The sequence below is a fragment of the Cloeon dipterum genome, chromosome 3, assembly GCF_949628265.1.
Source record: "Cloeon dipterum chromosome 3, ieCloDipt1.1, whole genome shotgun sequence".
Classification (NCBI taxonomy): Eukaryota; Metazoa; Arthropoda; class Insecta; order Ephemeroptera; family Baetidae; genus Cloeon; species Cloeon dipterum.
This window is the reverse complement of record NC_088788.1, coordinates 23,292,785-23,311,998: the sequence shown is the minus strand read 5'-3', so window position 1 is coordinate 23,311,998 and position 19,214 is coordinate 23,292,785. Positions and strand designations below refer to the sequence as shown.

Below are 19,214 nucleotides of genomic sequence, written 5' to 3'. Positions count from 1 at the left end.
CTGCCGGACACGGGAAACGGTTTAAGATTCAGACAGCTGGAAGGCGAGCGGTATTTTTTTATGTCTTCGTCATCCAGCTGCGCCTTGGCCACGTTTTCAGACGTCAATTCCAGGATTTCGACGGCTTCAATTCGAGACAGCGCGTCCGCCACCACATTTGCTTGTCCGGGAACGTACTGGATGTCAGTTGTAAATTCGGCGATATACTGCAGGTGACGAATTTGACGTGGAGTTCGATCTTCTTTTCTCACCTTGAATGCGGACGTCAATGGTTCCTGGTCGGTGTACACCTTAAACTGCCGGCCCTCAAGGAGATATCGAAATTTCTTTACTCCACTGTAGATAGCGAGCAGTTCGCGGTCATAGGTTGAGTAGTTCTTTTCAGCCGGAGACAATTTCCTGCTGTAAAAGCTGAGCGGTTGCCACTGGTCATCGACGAGCTGCTGGACGACGGCGCCGATCGCAAAGTCCGACGCGTCGGTCACAAGAGCAAGCGGTGCACCATCGAGTGGATGAGCAAGCACTGTCGCCTTTGCCAGGGCTTCTTTTGTCTTCTCAAATGCTTCTTGTGCCTCATTTGTCCAATTTAGTGGGCGCTTTTTGGGGAGCCTCGGGCCCGCTAAGAGCGCATGCAGTGGAGATAGAAGGTGGGCTACTCGTGGAATAAACCTATGGTAATAATTGAGCAGGCCAAGGTATCGGGACAGTTGGTCGGTCGTTTTGGGCAGGGGAAACTCGGAAATCGCGGCTACTCGATCAGGCAGCGGACGAAGACCATCCTTGCTTACCTGGTAGCCGAGAAACTCCAATTCTTCGGCGCCAAAGCTGCATTTCTCGACGTTGAGTGTTAAGCCATTATCTTGGAGCTTTTCCATGACGGCGCGCAGGTGGCTGTGATGCTCCTCCCTTGTTCTTGAGGCGATGAGTAGGTCATCTACGAAGACGAAAACAAAGGGTAGTTGGCCTAAAATGCTGTCGATCAAATTTTGGAAGGTGGCGCCAGCGTTCCTTAGCCCGAATGGCATCTTCGGAAATACGAACAGGCCAAACGGCGTCGTTACTGCTGTCTTGTGTATGTCTTCTTCAGCCACGGGAATCTGAAGATAAGCTTTTTTCAGGTCCACTTTTGAAAATACCTGGCATCCGTGAAGGGCTGAAGAGCAGTCGTATATGTGACGAGTCGGGTAACGATTGGGAATGGTGCGTGCGTTTAGCTGGCGATAATCTCCACAGGGTCTGTAGGTCCCATCCTTTTTCAGGACGAGATGCAGCGCGGAGGCCCAGTCACTCTCCCCTCGCCGAACTTCTCCTCGCTGCTCCATTTCCTCGAAGAGCTGACGGGCGATTTTTAGCTTGTCTGGGGCGAGGCGACGGAATTTTTCATGGTGTGGAGAGCCTTCTGTGGTGGGAATTCGATGAATGGCTTTGTGTTTGACAGGTTGGTTGAGATCCGGAGGTTTGAAAAGTTCAGGGAAGTCCTTCAACGTGCTGTAGTATTCGTTCGACGAATCGACCATTTTGACAGAGCAGGGCGAATTTGAGGGCTCGGCGATACCTTCAACCGAAAGGTTGGTTATCTTATCGACGAGAGTCCCCTCGTCCAAGTGCACGGCCATCTTGTGCTTGGCCAAAAAATCAGCTCCTAAAATTGGGCGGTCGACGTCAGCAACTACAAAGACGTGTTCGAATCTTCTCCGGAAACCAAATGTAAGGTTGAGGGTTATAAATCCGAATGTGTCAATGCTATTGCTGTTTGCTGCAGTGAGCACTAGGTCAGTTGTCTTGGATCTCTTTGGAAGCAGCTTTGCAGGAAGGACACTCACTTCAGCGCCGGTGTCTACGAGAAACGTGCGGTCAGTTTGCGGGTCATATATGAAGAGACGTTTGGTGGACTTATGGGGGCTCAGCACCGCCTCTACTGCTGGGCGCCCTTTTCGTTTTCCAACTTGTCATTTTCAGCGCGGCTCTTCATAAATTGCTGGAAGTGGCGGCAGCCGTTGACGCAGCGGCGTGCTTTCTTCGCAAACCTGTCGTGGTAGAAACAAAGGTCGGTCTGCACGAGTCGTGCGTTCAGAGACCTGCTTCGACCGCGGTCGGGTTGGCGTCCTCGCTCGTCCTTCTCCATGAGGTTGAGAAGCTTGGCAATATTTTCCTCGATTAAAGCTACTCGAGCTTCGAGAGATTTGGGCTTTTGCACTGCAGCGACAGATACAGTTGCAGGTGCGCTTGCTGCTTGAGAAGGCATTGCAGCACCATAAGCATCGTACAGGGCGTCAGCTGCCTCTGCTGCCTTCGTCAAATCCGAAGCGAGAATCAGGGCAGGGTGCCATCCAGCGGGCAGAGCATTGCGCCAGCATTTCGTGAGCTCTTCGATGAAGATTGGATTGGTGCGCAATTCATCGTTCGCACAATTTCTCAGGCGGTTCAAAAATTCAGAAGGACGCAAAGTCCCCATCTGCAAGGCTTGCATTTTCTCGACGCTTGCTGTGAAGCTTTTTGGCTTGAGAGTCTGCAGCAGAACATTCTTCAATGACGTATATGGCATTTCAGTCGGCTTACTGGTGATGAGGTCCCGCGCCGCGTCTCCGATTTCGTGTGGCATAACATCTCTGGCGAGAATGTGATATTTCACGGCCTCATCGGTGATGCCTTCGATGTCAAACGCTGATTCCAGCAGGGCGAAGAACATGTCGAGCGAGAGCGGCGTGAATGGTACGGATAGGAAATCGGCGTTGTACCGACGCTGCGGAGGAGTCGTGGATCCAGCTTGGGCCATGATCGTGATGGAACCTCTTCACACTAAGTTCAATGCGGGGTCACCAAATTTGGTCGCGGGGAAGAGTTGACCAAATAATAATTCTTCTTTAACACAGACTTGTTTAATCACCAACAGGACTGTAATACATTCAGTCAATTACAATTACAATAATATTTTATCACTAATGGCACTTACCCCAAATTCTTGGGTCCGCGAACTACTAAACGTCCGTTACAATGAACTGCCAAATGAAGAATGATACAATTTGAATATTCGCGTTAACAGTCAGAAAACAACAATGACAATTTGCGATTCTTACACGGCAACAATGAAATAATACAGACCAAATACAACAATCAAATCAACAATACGCTATAAGCGCAAATATCTTTTTGCTGAAGCAGGAGTCACACCTGATGTACCACACAATGGTATCACATTAATTTTTCAAACCGAAACGGATAACACGGGGGACGACGGCGACGTTAGGCATGCTATACGCGACCGCCTCCAATGAACATGGTTTGGCTTTTAGCAAACAAATGACTGGTGGTCCAGCTACCTTTGTTCTAACTTAATGGCGTTATCGATCAACGTGCCACGCAATGCGGCACAATAATCACTCTGTCGGATTCCCGGCGGCAGCAGCAGCAGCGAGAGCGGCGGCCGGCAGTGATATCTCTCGCTGCTGCGCGCGGAAAATGCCGAGAAGAACACTTACCCGATCTTGCGCGGATTATTCGCCTTTGCAGCAGGCAGCTCTTTTAATTTCGCGCCGGGGTCAGCCTCCGCGTGACCCAGCCGCGCGGACCATTTTTCTGCCTGCCGGGAATCCAGCTCCATTGTTTTCTTATCGGCACCGCCTCGCGGTCGTAGCAGCAAACATTAAAATGCAAATAAATTGTCATAAATACATTAGCATAAAATAAATAATACAGCTTAGTCAGTTGCTGTTTTCTTTATGAAATTTTAAATTTAATTTTACATTTCTTCAAAAAACAGGAATACACAAAATTTAGGAGATAAAGTGGTAATTTGTCAATATATATATTGATTCCGTGTTTTCGTTTTTCCGGTTTTTCCAATATTAAAAGGAGAAGCGGTCATTAATCCCAAAGGCAGCTATTCCTATTCTTAAATCTCAATTGTTGGTTTTAGAGTTGAACTAAATCTGTAAAACTAAACATACATACAACAAGCCCAAAAACTTAAGGGATATATTTAAAAAATATGAAAATTAGCGTTTTCTTGCACCGGTTAAAAATTATGATGGGTGGATAAGTGGACTATTGAAAATAAAAACATCATGCATAACACTGATACAGCTATATAGGGCGGGTTTCGACCCCTCAGGCTTCATCAGCAGTGTACTTTTTATATACGCTTCAAGCAATATCAGCTGCAGGATATTTAGAATCATTGGATAATCTTTTTCCTAAATCACCCATGTAACTTGAGGAGCCTCTTTCGTGCTACAAAAGAAACTGCCTAGGAACCGAAATTAGCCTAAAGAAATTTAAGTCAAAAAATAATTTGAACGACATGCATATAACTGGCAAAAATAACTTGCAGATTTTGAATGAAGAGCAAATGTGAGAGACTAAACGGATCTTCCCGACTGCCCTTCAACAATTTCCCGCATTCATCAGCCATAAAAGCATAAGCAGCAGTGCGTTTCAGCTGGCAAGATGAGCAAATTTTCGATTTCCTCGACGGCAACAGCAGCAGCAGCAGCCCTCAAGGCAAACTTTCGGCCGTGTTTGTTTTGCTGCAGCCATGGCGATGGGGTGGATGATATACACACAGGGTTCTGGATGGTGCGGGGGTGGCTCTTCCCATTTACTGGTGTCGGGTTACTATCATCATAACGGCAGCCGACTCTCTCTACATGCTTTTGTCTCTATGTATACCTTGGCTTTATGTAATATCGAGCGCAGATGACTTCTCCGGGGCTTTATGTACGTTTTGTAACTCATTGTGCCTTCCGGAAAAAAATTGCCAAGAACGTGCAGATGGGAAAAATTAACTGAAATAATATTCACTCTTTTTTAAGGAGTTTACTATAAACTACAAAGTGGTTTGCAATACAAACATCTTCGCTTCAAAATAATCTCTTTAATTTAAGAGAATAATTATTATTTGACTATATGAATTATAAAGTCTAACGGTGGCTCCAGTTTAATTATTTATTCACAAATAGAGTGTCCAAATGAATGAAAAGAGCATAAAGGAGGGGCGACTTTAACTCGGTAATGACTCTCTTTGGCTATTGTTGAATCGAATTCAGCAGCGCGCTGTTGGATGTGGTCATTAAAATGCGGCCGGGCCTATTAAATTATTACATTATCCTGTGGTGCGCCATGCCGCGGATAAAGAAATTGCCATAATTGATAGCTGGGTACGAGGCGGAACCGCGCTGCACAAGAAAATAATACACGTCATTATTATCGTCATTATTCGCTAGATGTGCGGAGCCAGCCTGCCCCCACGTATGTTAGGGGAATGGTTAATTAGAAAACAAATAGGCAGCGCAGTATTTACAGACACCCTTTCAATATATTGAGGAAGTTTGATTCGATAGTTAAAGCGGAGGGGATCTTATAGTTTCCTTTACAAAGAAACGGTCGTTGATTCAAACACCTCAACATTTCCGTTTATTATTTTGCATTTAAAATAGCGCATTTCTTATTATTTTAGTCGAATATAATTGATGTTAAGCACTGCTGACGATAACCTGACAACCTTATTTAGATTAATTCATCTTAAAATTTCATTTCTTTCTTTCCTTTCCCTTCCTTTAGAAAATTGAATCAATTATAAATTATAATGCATATTAGTATGCAATTGCTTACAGTGACAAGCAGCAATCAGTACTAGTCTATAAACTTACTTAAAAAAAAAAAATAGGAAATAAATTTTCTTAAGAAATAAAATGGTATCAATTTTCCTTTATCTAAATGCGGAATGAACTTTATTAAAAGATGACTGAAAATTTGTTGGTTTTATGAAGAATCCACACAGTTTGTTAATAAAGAGAGCTTAATTTGAAAGCACTTTCGATTTTGTTTCTGTATGGATGTTTTGAGTCTATTGAAACTATTTGGGAAGTTTTGCTCTTAATTATGCTCATTTTTACGTCACGCTTTATATTTTTATTAGAAATGTGTTGAAATTAAAAAAATTACATATTTTTATCCTGCAATAAAATATTTTCATACTATTCAGAATCTGTTAATTGATAGCAGTATTTCCTTTTTTCCATTAGGAACAAAATTATTACTTTATGCATTGCTTTGACTTTGCAGGTGTAAATACGCGTCTGGAATGAAAGATTGAAAAGTAAATTGAAAATGGCATGACTTGTTCTCTGGTAGCACATTCAATAATATACACATGCAGTACAGAGATTATAATTCATTTACAATGTATAGCTGTTGCTCATTGAGTTATTAGCCTGAGAAGATAAACAATGTTATTTAAACACGACAAGAAAGCTGAATTTGCTGAGAAAACTGGAAATAAACCACTTAGCCATTACACAAGAAGCAGCATTAAATTGAAATCGGTACACGATTGCCTCTCTCTCGGTCTGGTTACACATTCAAGCTTCTCTCAACGTGGAGCAATGCAACAATGTTTGCGTCCAGCAGATTTAACAGAAAGGCACAATAGTCATTGAGTCAGCTTTGATAAATAATAATCTCGCACCACTTCACAAAGGTGAACTGACTGACTAGCTGCCTCCTGCGTCTGCACACACGTACGCGAATACACGCAGAGGATCAAAAGAGCGCAGAGAGGCTGCAGCGCACGGCGGCATTGTGATATTACACGCTTGTCATCTCGCCATTTATTATCTTGCAGCCAACAGAATAGGTCTAATTTATAGCAGCAAGCCAGCCGACAGTCATGATGCCATAGCTGGGGAGGCTGCACTTGGCTGCTCTTCCCTTGCTCGCTTCATCTGACTTGCGATCAAAAGTGGATTCTGAGCCCATCCGTTAAATTTAAAACAGCGACTTGCAAAATGTTGAAATAAAGGTTGAAAAACATTTTGCTCGTATGCTTTGCTACAAATTATTTGGGTTTTGTTTTAACTAATTGCTAAAAGATATTTTACTTCAAATTAAATATGCTTTTTAATAGAGCTGAACAAATTCGACTTTGAACCATCAATCTGTTAAAAAACTACAAAGATTAAAGCCATTTTTTAAAATTAAATTCCCTATGCGCGTGTAATCTCTTGGTTTTCTGTTTTAAAATCCGATATTAAATTGAGCATCACACAACTAGAAACTTCCATATCAAAATAATCAAATAATCGAAGAGCAATATAGGTAATTTCTAATTTAAAAAAATGCACACGTGTGCAAAATTATCTTGAAGTATTTATAGGAAGTTTAAAGTAGGTGACCCGGCCTCAAACTACATGATTTTTTGTGCTCCAGTACACTTTTGAGCGTTTCTAGGGAAACGAGCGAGTGATTGCGCCTCTGTGAGCGCTTTTGTTGCGCCAGTTGAATAATATCACTCGCTCCTGTCGCTCGCGGAGTCAATTACCGCTCCATTCAGTGAGAGCTCTGGCAGATGCATGAGTCAATAAAACGAGAAACTGCACGCGCATACCCCGCAGGGGAGTTGTGCGCCAATGATATTGTGTTTTGTACACTTTTTCACCATTTTTACACGAGAGGTGACAATAATATTTATGGCTTGCTGCCTTCCCAAAGCTGCCCTAACTAGATTGTGGTTTGTCAAATATACATGGGTCCAACAGGATTTTTTGTTGTGTGCGAACATATTGATACATCATCTCTCACGCCTATTTTGCACCACTTGGCAGCTCGGTTTGAGGTTTCTTTTGATCGAGTAAAATGCTAACATCTTATCCCTCGTCAAAACATATGCTTACTTTGTATGACAGTATTATCAACTGGAATAAAAAAGAGCCAAAAAAGTGTCTGAACGTAAAAAAAACCTCTCAGGCAGCCAATTTAAAATTGGTACAAGTCATTTTATTTCGAATTTATCTCAGAGAAGAAGACAAAGCGCTCATACAAATTTTTAAGCCGTTAATATATAGCGTGAGCGTCGAATATAAAGGAGATTTCTGCGGCGGCTGCTGGATTGGTTATCTTAAAAGCATTGTGCTTGACTAATGTGTTCACTCATGAGGCGGAACAACGCGGCTACTTTTACGGACATGGCCATAAATACATACCATTCGAATTAATCACGTATAGTGAAGCGCAGATAGTGAACCGCAGCACAGAGACCAGCGACTGCGGCGTGAACAAAAGGATCATAAAGTGAATAAACTTTGCAATAATTATATTAAATACACAATAAACTCCTTATGTTGATCGAGATATGGGGATCTAATTAAATAAAATTGCTCAATTCTTCATCCTTTGCAAAATGAATTGATTTAAATTAATTCAGATATATATATATATATATATATATATAATTTTATTAGCTGCGTCAATCCTTTTTAGTCAATCCGCGTTGGCTAAATTAGCGATGTAAATTTCCATTTTATTTTTACTAAATTTTTCCAGCATGTTTTTATTTAAAGTTGAAATTTTCCCTCCATTTGCAATGAATAACGTGCGTATCTTGGGTGACCGAAAGACCTTGGACGGCGGAAAATGTCACATGGCGCGCAGCAGTAAGTAGTCGATTAAGGCCATCCACTGGGTATAAAATAAAGTGATCCTGCGGTTAGGCCGACAAACATCGCGCGCGGTGCATGCGTTCGATTCATTAGCCACCGCGTCTGCAAAGAAATAAGTGTATATAGCTTTAGCTCGAAGAAATAAAGGCATGATTGCTTGCGTGAGCTAGGAATAGAAGGGGGCGACATGGTATAGAAAAACAAACGAGACAAATAGTGGTTGCAATTAATTCTTGCTCTGATTACTTTACCACCGCATCGCGCGCAGAGGTGGTTTCTGGCCCCGCTTATTGCCGCCGAGCTGCTGGAATGCATGGGAACTGTGTTTGCTCAACTGTCTGTGCAGCCGACGAGATTTGATATGTGTGCATGCGGCTCGAAAGGCTTCACTCTCGCAGCCAGCCGCCTTCCAGGCCCTTCTCTCCTCCACCGCGACGGTGGTGGCTGCTGGCGAACTCGTAAATTTTCACGACAACGTATTTACACGGAAGAAATTAAGTTTTCTCATGTTACCAGCTCAGTGCTGTGCCCACATTTCGAGTAGCAAATTGCTTCCTGCTCTCTACTCTTGTGATTTACTTTGCCTCATTTATATATATGTGATAAAGTTATTTTTGTTGAGCAGTATAAACTCTTTCTTTAATTCTATATATTTTTTCCTTCGTTTGAAAAATATAAGCGCAGCAGACTTTGCACAAAAATTGCTCAGATTTTCTTAAGATATTTTGCAACAACATGCGCTTGATGTTAATTTGCAATTGGTATATTATAAAGGTCCAGAGCGCATCAAATGTGCTGACTGCTGTGGCACCGTTTGTTGTGTCCCGCAGTGCCTGAGCACGTGCTTTCCAGGTCCATCTATGGAGTAATCTGGTGCCGAACTTTAGTATTGCTTATAAAAAAATATTAGCAAAATTGGAAAAATTCACGTTTTTATAATTTTGACCTTCGAAATCTCGCAAAAGTTTAGCAATCGCAGGAGAGTCTATTTGAAAATTTGCTCTTAATCTCATCAGGGCTTCAAATTTTAAATTACTTGAAAAGAAAGATATAAAAAACCAGTGCTTCAATCGATTAATTATATTCTGTGATTGTTCTCCTTGCATATAATTTTTAAACTTCTTGTCCTAAGACCGTACAAAGCAAATGGGAAATTTCCACTTTAACCTTGGCAATTTTTACAATTTAAAAAATCTTTCATAAAAATAATTTGAGAAAAATGCTTTTTTAATTATTTAAAAAATTATATACATCTTAAGTTTTAGAGTTTCAAGCAATTATTGTTTCACAGAATTTTTTTATTTACACTATATCTTTTGTTTTAAGAATAGAAAAATATATACGCACACAGATGATTTATGAAATTTAAAATAATCATTTGGGTAGGCCAGCCGCTGTATGTTAATACAAGAACGCGCACTATTTTTTCCTTTCAAAATTTAAGTAATAGCTAAACCCTCCTGACTTAATCCGCGCAAAGCTTCTTTTGATAGTTTTAAATTTCAATCATTTTGTTTTATGGGTAGTTATGGGGTAAAGTTGCACTGCTTGCCCATAATAACAAACAATTGCAAACTTATTTGAGCCTAAATATTTGCACACCAAGTGTATCGGTTATACACACAGGCTGGAATTTGGTCCACGATCCATCATATCTAATTACAAGACTCTGATCGGAATTTGCCACCCCAGCAGCCGATGCAAATTCCGCGAAATCCGCCCCCTGATTTTCATCTGGCTGATGCACTGGCTCATCTCATCGAGTTACACTAAACAGGCAGCCCCGCGCAGACGGATGGCAGCGAGTGACTGACGAAACGCGATCCGCGCCCGGCGACATTAAAAAACCGCAACATCAAACCTATGAAACTCATTCGGAGCTGATGTTGCTGCGTTCGTTTGATATAAAAATCGCGGGGGGCGGATATATTTGTGCGACGAACGTGTGTCTATGGGCCGCGCGTGAAAAGATTGTTCAACAGCGGCGCGCAGTTCTCATATCGCGCGAATGAAACCAAAGTACGGGCTATTAGTGCGAGTGTGATACCCTCCTCAGCGAATGTGACACCACTCTTTTCTTGACGCTCTTTTCCCTATAATTAATTCACAAACCAGCTGATTATTCATCTGATTTCACGCCGCTAGCTAATTTGAGTTATAAAAGAAAAATCACGAGGCAGTTTCTTTTTCTGTACTTAATAGAAGATGGTAATTCAATCAGCTCAACCAATTGAAAATCACATTAAGTTCAGAAAAATACAACAATTTTCCACTTCTCTAAATACATTTGGTCGAATCAGGAAGAAGATATTAAAAACCAGCACCATCAAATGATTTCACTGCGCATATTGTAAAAATTTCAGATTGAGATTAATTGGTATCAATTTTGAATCACCTCAATATTTTGGAATTTTGACACCAAATTCTTTTCCCACACGAACAATAGGCCATCAGGGACTAAAGGGAAGACCACCCACATCATCCGGCAGTATAACATTGTGGTCTACGCAGTGTCGGAATGATTTACAAGAAAATTTCTGCGCACCATGGGACATTTTCCTTTGTTTTTCTCACACGAGGAGTTCTCTGGTCGGGTTGGCTGTGATCTGGTTTTTGACTCGGCAGCCACACTACGTACACATATTTCCGGTTGAGAGAGACACAAACTGGGATGACGAGTTGACGAGAGCGCCGAGCGAAGGTGTCAGGTTTCTTGGGGTGGCCTCGAATTACAATTCTTTTACCACCTCCCTCAACGCGTCTCTCTCTCTCTCTCTCTCTCTCTCTCTCTCTCTCAATGCCCAAACAATTTCCGACTCCTGGATCGATACCCGAGACCCTTTTAATTTCATGATGATGTACACAAACACGCATTTGAATGCAAAATTATCTCGCTCTCTGTAAAAAATTCATGCCGTATTAGTATCAAGCACCACTCCTGAAAAAATTTAATTGAATTCTACTCATAGAATAACTTTATTATTTTGGGAAACTCATTCAAAGTTGTTACAAAATTGAAACAATGCACGACGAGAAACGTTTTAAAAATTATTTTAAGTGTTATTATATAAGCCAGAATCACATTCAAGGTTTTTCTTGCTTATTTAAAAAGTAATTTAGAAATAGAATGATGAATAAAATCTGGATAGGAAGAATAATTTAATTACTTGCCTCCTTCTGATTAGTTTCGTTGTTACTTGTTTCCACCATCAGCAGCGCAACAAGCACGTCAGTCATCATCTCATGGCTGAAACCACCCTCAAAACCACCAACCAGTGTCAAATTTCATGCGCGGATAAAGATTCGCTGTTCTTTCTACTGTCTGATAGAACCCATGCTGTTACAGCGAAAATCTAAATCGGTAAAATTTAGAATTAATTAAGAGAAGAACTTGAATCGTTTTTTGGAATACAAAATATTAAATTATTTAATTAAGTTGCTAACACATCTCTTAAAATACCAAGGATTTCAGTATAAAATAAACGGCTGCTGTTGTAAAAGAGTCCTCATAAATTTTGAGCTGTATAGTTGAGAATGATAAGTTATATTCTTCACTCTATTGAATTTCTCTAAAGCGGCACTGTAAAGTCATCACGCCTTCAAAGGAAGAAGAATGAGGGCAGATGATGTTTAGTGACGTTAACAACAAATGCATCGCGCGTGGGCAGCTGCACCGCACTCAATTGAATGGTTGCAGAGCCGCTCCTGCAGCAGTTAGCTCGTTTCTTTTTGAACTTTTTATGCATGACACGAGCGCATTATTTGAGGATATACAAGTTCGCTAAATCTTATTAGAGGAACAAAAATGCGATGTAATATTTATTCAGTGCGATTTTAATCTTCACATAATTTTGTAAACAAAAAATTAATTCCACGATAATTATTGCTCGATGTTTGAGAAGTTTTTATTTTGCAATGCAGTGATTCATCAGATGCGGGGGAGAGCCGAAATTTGCTCAGCAGTGCGATCTTTATCACGATAATTGCAAGTATTAACACAATGTGTACATTGTATTAAATTCAAGTTGCCGGTCATGCCTTTCTGCAGCGCGGCGTCTATTTATTTTGCCAATTTGGCGTGGTTATCAGCGTGCACATCCGAAAACACGCGGTGCAGGCGAGTTGAGAGACTGTATACACGTTCTTGCTTTTTGTTCTCGCGCGGCCGAACAATAGGCCAAATAATAAAAATATTAATCAGCACTGATCATTAATTACAAACGAGAAGGGGCAGCGAGAGGTGTTACACGCGGCGGCGGCGGCAGCGCTGTTTTTCGCCTTGCTCGGCCATTGTGTTCCCCATTGACTATTAGGATGCGATCACTTATCTGCCATACGAACGTACAGGCCCACACCAATGTATTCACATTTATTTGATGCTAATGTTTCCTGGCGTGCACACTGCGAACTCCCATACGGCAGCTGCATTAGCATACTGCTCAGAATACTGGTAGTCGCGTCCTTTTCACTGATATTCATGATTCAATTATTGTTTCTCTGTGCGAGGGGTTCTTATAAATGTTTCACTGTGTTCTGGTTTTATGATGTTATATTTAAAAAAAAATACAAAATTATAGCCAGGTATATTTCAAACTTTTTCAATAATACCACAAATCTATATTGGAGAACTTTTTGGAAACAAATCGTTTATCGTTTGAAGGTATAGAATCTCATTCATCCAGCATAGTGTTAACGTATTTGAATGACACATTATTATGTTCGCTCAATTATTCACTTTCGTTAGTTGACATTTTGGCAAGCGTTTGGACGACACAGGAGATTTGACAGTAATTGAACCGAATACAAAATCAAATCCATTAGCAATTCGAATCCCATTTCCAATGAGGATATACACAAAAATTAGATTGTTCCGGAAATAAACGGCTTTTTGTAATGATTTTAATTGTATTAATTATACCCAACTTCTATTACAAGTTTTGCATGAGATTTATATATTTATATTGCTTATTGTAGTCAAATTTGTGATTAAGTGCTGTTTTATTTCCAATATACACTTTCCATCCTATATTACTCAATTTTTATCTAAAAATATTCTGGTCGCCATAAAACAATTATTAATGTGTACTATTCCCTCTTCAATTAATGGTTCTACTTAACATAATTTTAAAAATTATTATAAAATTGATGAGTTAAAATGCGCTGTCCAAACATTTATGCAAATTAAATATTTCTACAACATTTTTTTCTGATAAATTAACATTGAATGAATTATATTTTATAACGAAATTAAATAATGATTGTGATTCCCATTTCCCCAACATTCAGCGATAAATTCATTTAAATAAGCTTATTCTATATAATATAGTCTAAAGCGTCACTGCTTACTAAGCGAATAGAGAATCGTCACCTACACGCCTAGCTGTCTATAACGTCTGATAATGAAAAGCCAGCACTTTTTCCGCAACCTTGGTACACTGTGGACGGCGTTTATGAAATACGAATTCTATTAACTCGTCCATATTTCATTTTACAACAATGAGACCGATAAAAATATACACACACATATTCCTGTACACGACGAGAGAACAACACCTCTGAACAAGGTGCGATAAAGCTGCAGAACACAGAACGGTGTTCCGCTCTCTTATTTAATTATCGCACGCGGCAAACAATTCATACGTAATTTATCATCTTCCGTGCGCCGAAAGCAGCGAGAAACACGTACACTGCTGCATAATTATTATTCAAATTGAGTCTGAGCGGCGACGCTTTATATTTTCTCCGCGAGGCGCGAGATTCGGCTCGTTAATAATTATTGATGCTGACGACGGTCGGCCGGTCGATCAGCGTGAAGAATAATTATCCCGGTGTCGGTTGGTTTTTGCTTTCAAAGCGGCGACTTTTCCATTTTGCGCGTGATTATGCAGGCCGACGGCAGTTCATTGATTTGCATATTACCATTTACACACACGCCTCTTAACAATTCAATTGCTGGTCATCTTAAATTATCTCCAGTGCGCTTTCTTTGACTGCCGGTGAATTATTCCAAGTTTGGCAACAAATAAAACATAATAGAATTTGAATATTTGAATTATATCCGAAGTTCTTCTAAGTTTAAAACCCCCCTGAATAATGACACAGGAATATATTTTTCACTATTTCCAATTGAGGATACTACAAAGTCCTAACTAAATTCGTTTTGCCAATTCAAAAAATTTGGAACCCTTTTGAGGGTTGGGTTAAAGCTTGCAAATATAAATATATTATATTATGTGAGTGTGAGTAGAACAGGAATTTTTAGAAATGTGGCTATACCAAGTTAGCTATCCCAATTTTCAAAGGGTGAGTATTTTTGTCTCCCGTGCTTTATATATTTTTTTCACAACAAAGAATTTTACCTGAAAATGGCATAAAAATATTTTCAAGCACTTAATTTTGGAGAAAATTTGGTAGAATTTCAATTTTAACTGTTCAGCAAGGGTTTTCTTTCGATTTTCTCATATTCAGTGTAGAGCAAAAAATATTCATTTTCAATTATCAACCTAGGAATCAAATTTCTATTTATTAATTAATGCGACAGTATCATTGGACTGAACGGAAATGGTTTCCTACCGGCAATTACATTCTTAAAACATTGTATTCAAAATGTTGAATATTGCGTAATTCAGGAAGCCTTTTGAAATTGTATATGTATATACATACGGGCTTTTGCTTGGATAACAGCTAATTTCGATGTCTGACGTGATGCTACACTATACCAACAATAGCACCAATAGCGAGACACATGTAAAATATTGTTAAATTAAATTTATGCAATTGTTGGCATCAATAGACTCGCGAAACATAACGATCAGCCGATAATTTCGCAGCAGATGTTTGCCTCTGGAATTGTTTCTTAACGTCATATTTGAACAAAATAGAGAGAATAAAATAGCAATGAAATGAGAATATCTCGAGCAAAGTCAAGAGATTATGCGATTTTTATTCAAATTTTCTGTGCAACAAACGTGGATCAGGACGCAATACCAATTTCTAGAAAGCACGCAGTGGAAACGTATTTAACCTCTATATAGCATATCCATAACTGAAACCTGCCCACCCTTAATCTTGGCATCCCTCCATTTATGGCTGTAGCACACACAACCGAGATAGAAAAACTAGATCACGTTTGGCTTTTTCTTTCATACTTATTTCTTCTTCGTGTGGGAGCAGTGTATATTTCATACAAGGTTTTCCAACTAGATGATATTACATTTTCTCCAATCGTCTGCCTTATTATAAAGTTGCTGCTATAACATTCCGTTTGTGTCGCCATTAAATTGTACTGCCGTGACGCACGCGAACTATGCTGCTCTTTTTCGGCGAAGACGTGGAAATAATAAGTCAATGTTAGATGTCATTTTCAAATCTTCTACCGACCGAATTTACTAATTTAAATATACATATTTGGAGATTTAAGTTAATAGCTTCTTGAAAGTTTTTTGCATTTAAATGAAAAAATTAAATAAAAAATGTTGCTCAATGTTGTATGAAAATTCTCCAAAAGAATGCTTTGCGGCAACCTGATTTAAAGGCGTTCAAAATATACACCAACAAAGTCAACCGCCGCCTGCGCTTTGAGAGTGTGCTATGGTGTCCGCCGCGGCATCAGCTATAGAGCATATATAATAATTGAGAAGCGCGCGATAGCGGTCCCATTTGCTTTGCTAATAAGGCATCACTCGCAGGAGGTGTGTACCAACACGGCAATATTATTTTTATCCGCGCTCAGCATCTCTGTTTATAGAAAAACCGAGAGCTGAGGGCCATTATTAAATATAAACAAGATCGTGAGCGCGCGGTCCGTTCATACGTATGCCCACAAAGGCGGCCGGCCGGCCGGCCAGGGGAAAAGATTAAAAAATTAATAACCGAAAGCAGGCAGCGCGGCGCGTCGTGTGTTATTAGCAGCAGTTTAAAAAACTATCCGCACGCCGGCAGACAAGCGCGCGAGATATCAAAATTTATTTGCGCTGTTGAAATATTTTCGCACCTTTTAATAATATCGCGCGCGAAAACCCGACGGACCACTTGACTCGCGGCCGGGCCAGCAGATAATCGTCAGGGTGACTGACAGGGCATCCATCATCTCTCTCTCTCTGCTCGGCGCGTGAAAATCTCTTTTCCTGCCCTCGTGTGCCGCGTGCAACACGGTGAAAGCTGTGCATAATTTTTCTCGTCAGATATGTGGACATAAACATTCTTTATGAGTGGAAAATTATCGTAATCCGTGGCGTGATTGCTTGGCTTTTGGACGCTAACGCACACACCTGCCCGCCACGTTTACGATCCATTTTCAATTTGTGCTTTCCCATACGAATTTTCTATATATGGTTTCGACGCGGATGGATAATGAGAAATCATTTTTTGCCGGATGTTTTGGGACACCTGCTTTCGTCTTTTTGGGTTTTGTTGAGTTTCGTATTACATCGATATAGTTTATGTAAAGTCTATACGATTATTAACATTTAAATTTGAAAATAGTTTGTTTGAATTCCAGCTGTCAGGGAGCGACAGAGGGCTTTTTGTTCAACTGTAGTTCTTGCACACTTTCAAAAGTTAATTTAATTATTAGTTCAAAACAGCGATCGACTGTTGTTAACTTCGAGGGTGCCTTTTATCACTTGAAATCTGCGTATCTATGCGGAAAGATCAAATTGGGCACGTGAGGAAAATACAGAACAATAATTATATATGTACCTTTTGGGCGCTAATAATGCTTCTCTTAGCAGTGAAAATATAACTTAAACTTAACAAATAAATTTAAATTTAGCTATTATTATTTATATTCAAAGAAAACTTATGTAAGGGAGTGTTGAATTTAAGGATATATATGGCTATACTCCCATTGATGCAGAAAAATAAGGAATAGGCTGCTGAAATAATTCAAATACTCTAAGTCTAAGTAAAAATAGCATCGCATATTATGTCAATAATTATTTTAAAATGATAAAACTCCAATGAAACTACGCAGAAACCCTGTAATTCAATTTCAATCGGCATGGCAACCGTATATGCATCCACCCGTAAATGTTTCAAAACAAAATGCTGAATGTAAATAAAAGGGAATGAGTCAAGCGGCGCTTAGTGTGCTTCTCTCTGCTATTGTTTCGCGCGCGGATGCCACGCCGCGCTTTTGTTTTTCGTGATTTGTCACCTGACAGGACGCGAAAGCTGCGCATAATCCTCGAGCAGTGGCCAGGGTGCGGGTCCCTGTGGGGGTTCGTCGCCATGCAGGGAGCCCCGCGAGCTCAGGGTGTCCACGCCTCGCATTGTTTCGCCTGCATGAGTAAGCAGCTTCGGGTGGGTGCTCCTTTTGCCGCGGCTGCTCCCCTGCCCTGAGCACGGGCCCACACTTCTCGCACTCACAATCCGTCCAAAGGTCCGCGTGAAACTTGCTCTATAGCTGCCACGACTTCCTTTGTCAATCAGAATGAAACTATACCACTTCTTTTTGCTTTTGAATATATATATCATCTTTCCTAACACATCTCCTTTTCCGTAGATTACGTCCTCATTAGTTTAAATTCATTTTATTCTCAATTCATGAGTATATGTTCTAGAATTCTATTGGGAAACTAAAAAAAGTCAACATTTATTTCAAAGTGACATTGCCACAAGAATAATTTTTTTATTGGGTGACAGTATATAGCGGCCGTCATCGAGGTATATACGCTATAAATCCTGCATTTAGTTTTTTCGTGATATATTAAGAAGCACAATTTTATACCCTTTGAAATAGCTTCAACTGAGTTTTGGAATTATTTTGCGATTTATTTTGTACGGGGAAGTTGTGTCACAATGAGGGTGAGTGGCGAGGTTTAAGAAGATAGCTTCACTTTCTCTTAATATTGTACATAAGCTCAGAAATTATTGTAGTCGATCGTTTTCATTGGTCGGATCCCGTGAATCTTTAACTTTGTTTTGCAGAGGCACAACTATATATGCTGATGATGGTTCCTGAGGGGCCGGAACAGCTGCTGTCCAGAAGAAGCACACGGTTTTTTTTACAAATGTTCACTTTTAGGCCATCTTGATCAAACCATCTAGAGAAGAATTTTTGAAAGTAATATTATAGTTTAATTGAAATTATATTCATCAAAATCCTTTCCACTTCTGTAGCCAAATATTGAGGTTAAAAATTGTCAAAAGCAAGGAATGGAGGTGATAAAATACGATTCAAAATAATTTCTGCTTTGGCGCTTTTTTTATTATTATTGCGCAGTGCTGGTGAGCAATAAATCAATTTTGATTGAATAAAAAACTTATAGTACATGCGGCAAACAAAAATAAGATTTTAAGCGAAGGCCTCTATTCGGCACAAGTCGCGCAGAAACGGACAAAGACGTCGCGGGATAACACTCCCTTTCTCGCTGCAAGAGCAAGCAGCGACTTTTGTGGCTGGCGAAAATAGCTCTGCACCATTAATTTCGGCCATCGCGCACGCGGTTCCTCTGCTGTGAGCCCGCAAACGGCGCACAATGGGCCGTCGTCGCCGCCGGCCACGCGTTCAGCCTTGCGAGTTATGCACCCCGCCGGGCAGGGTGGTTGGTGACACGGGAGACATCCCCTTATTTAATGACATGCTCTCCGAGCAGCAGGGTGCGTAATTCGTGGAAATTTAGAGGCTGCGCTCTGTCATTTATATGTGACGCGTGTAATACGCTGCTTCATCGTTACATTCTGTGTATTATGTACAGCTTTTCGTTCACCCCCACTGCACCGCACCACCCGCGGCCGCTCGCGTTTGTCATCAACTTTGTGTGTACATTTGCATGC

At 40.4% G+C, this 19,214-nt stretch overlaps 1 protein-coding gene across 1 annotated transcript; it reads right to left on the bottom strand.

Moving 5' to 3' along the window:
- Positions 1-1,915: 1,915 nt before the first annotated feature.
- Positions 1,916-2,776, bottom strand: LOC135938356 (uncharacterized). Its single transcript, XM_065481973.1, has one exon. It carries the CDS (start codon positions 2,774-2,776, stop codon positions 1,916-1,918), a length of 861 nt encoding a protein of 286 aa, XP_065338045.1.
- Between the last annotated feature and the right edge of the window lie 16,438 nt (positions 2,777-19,214).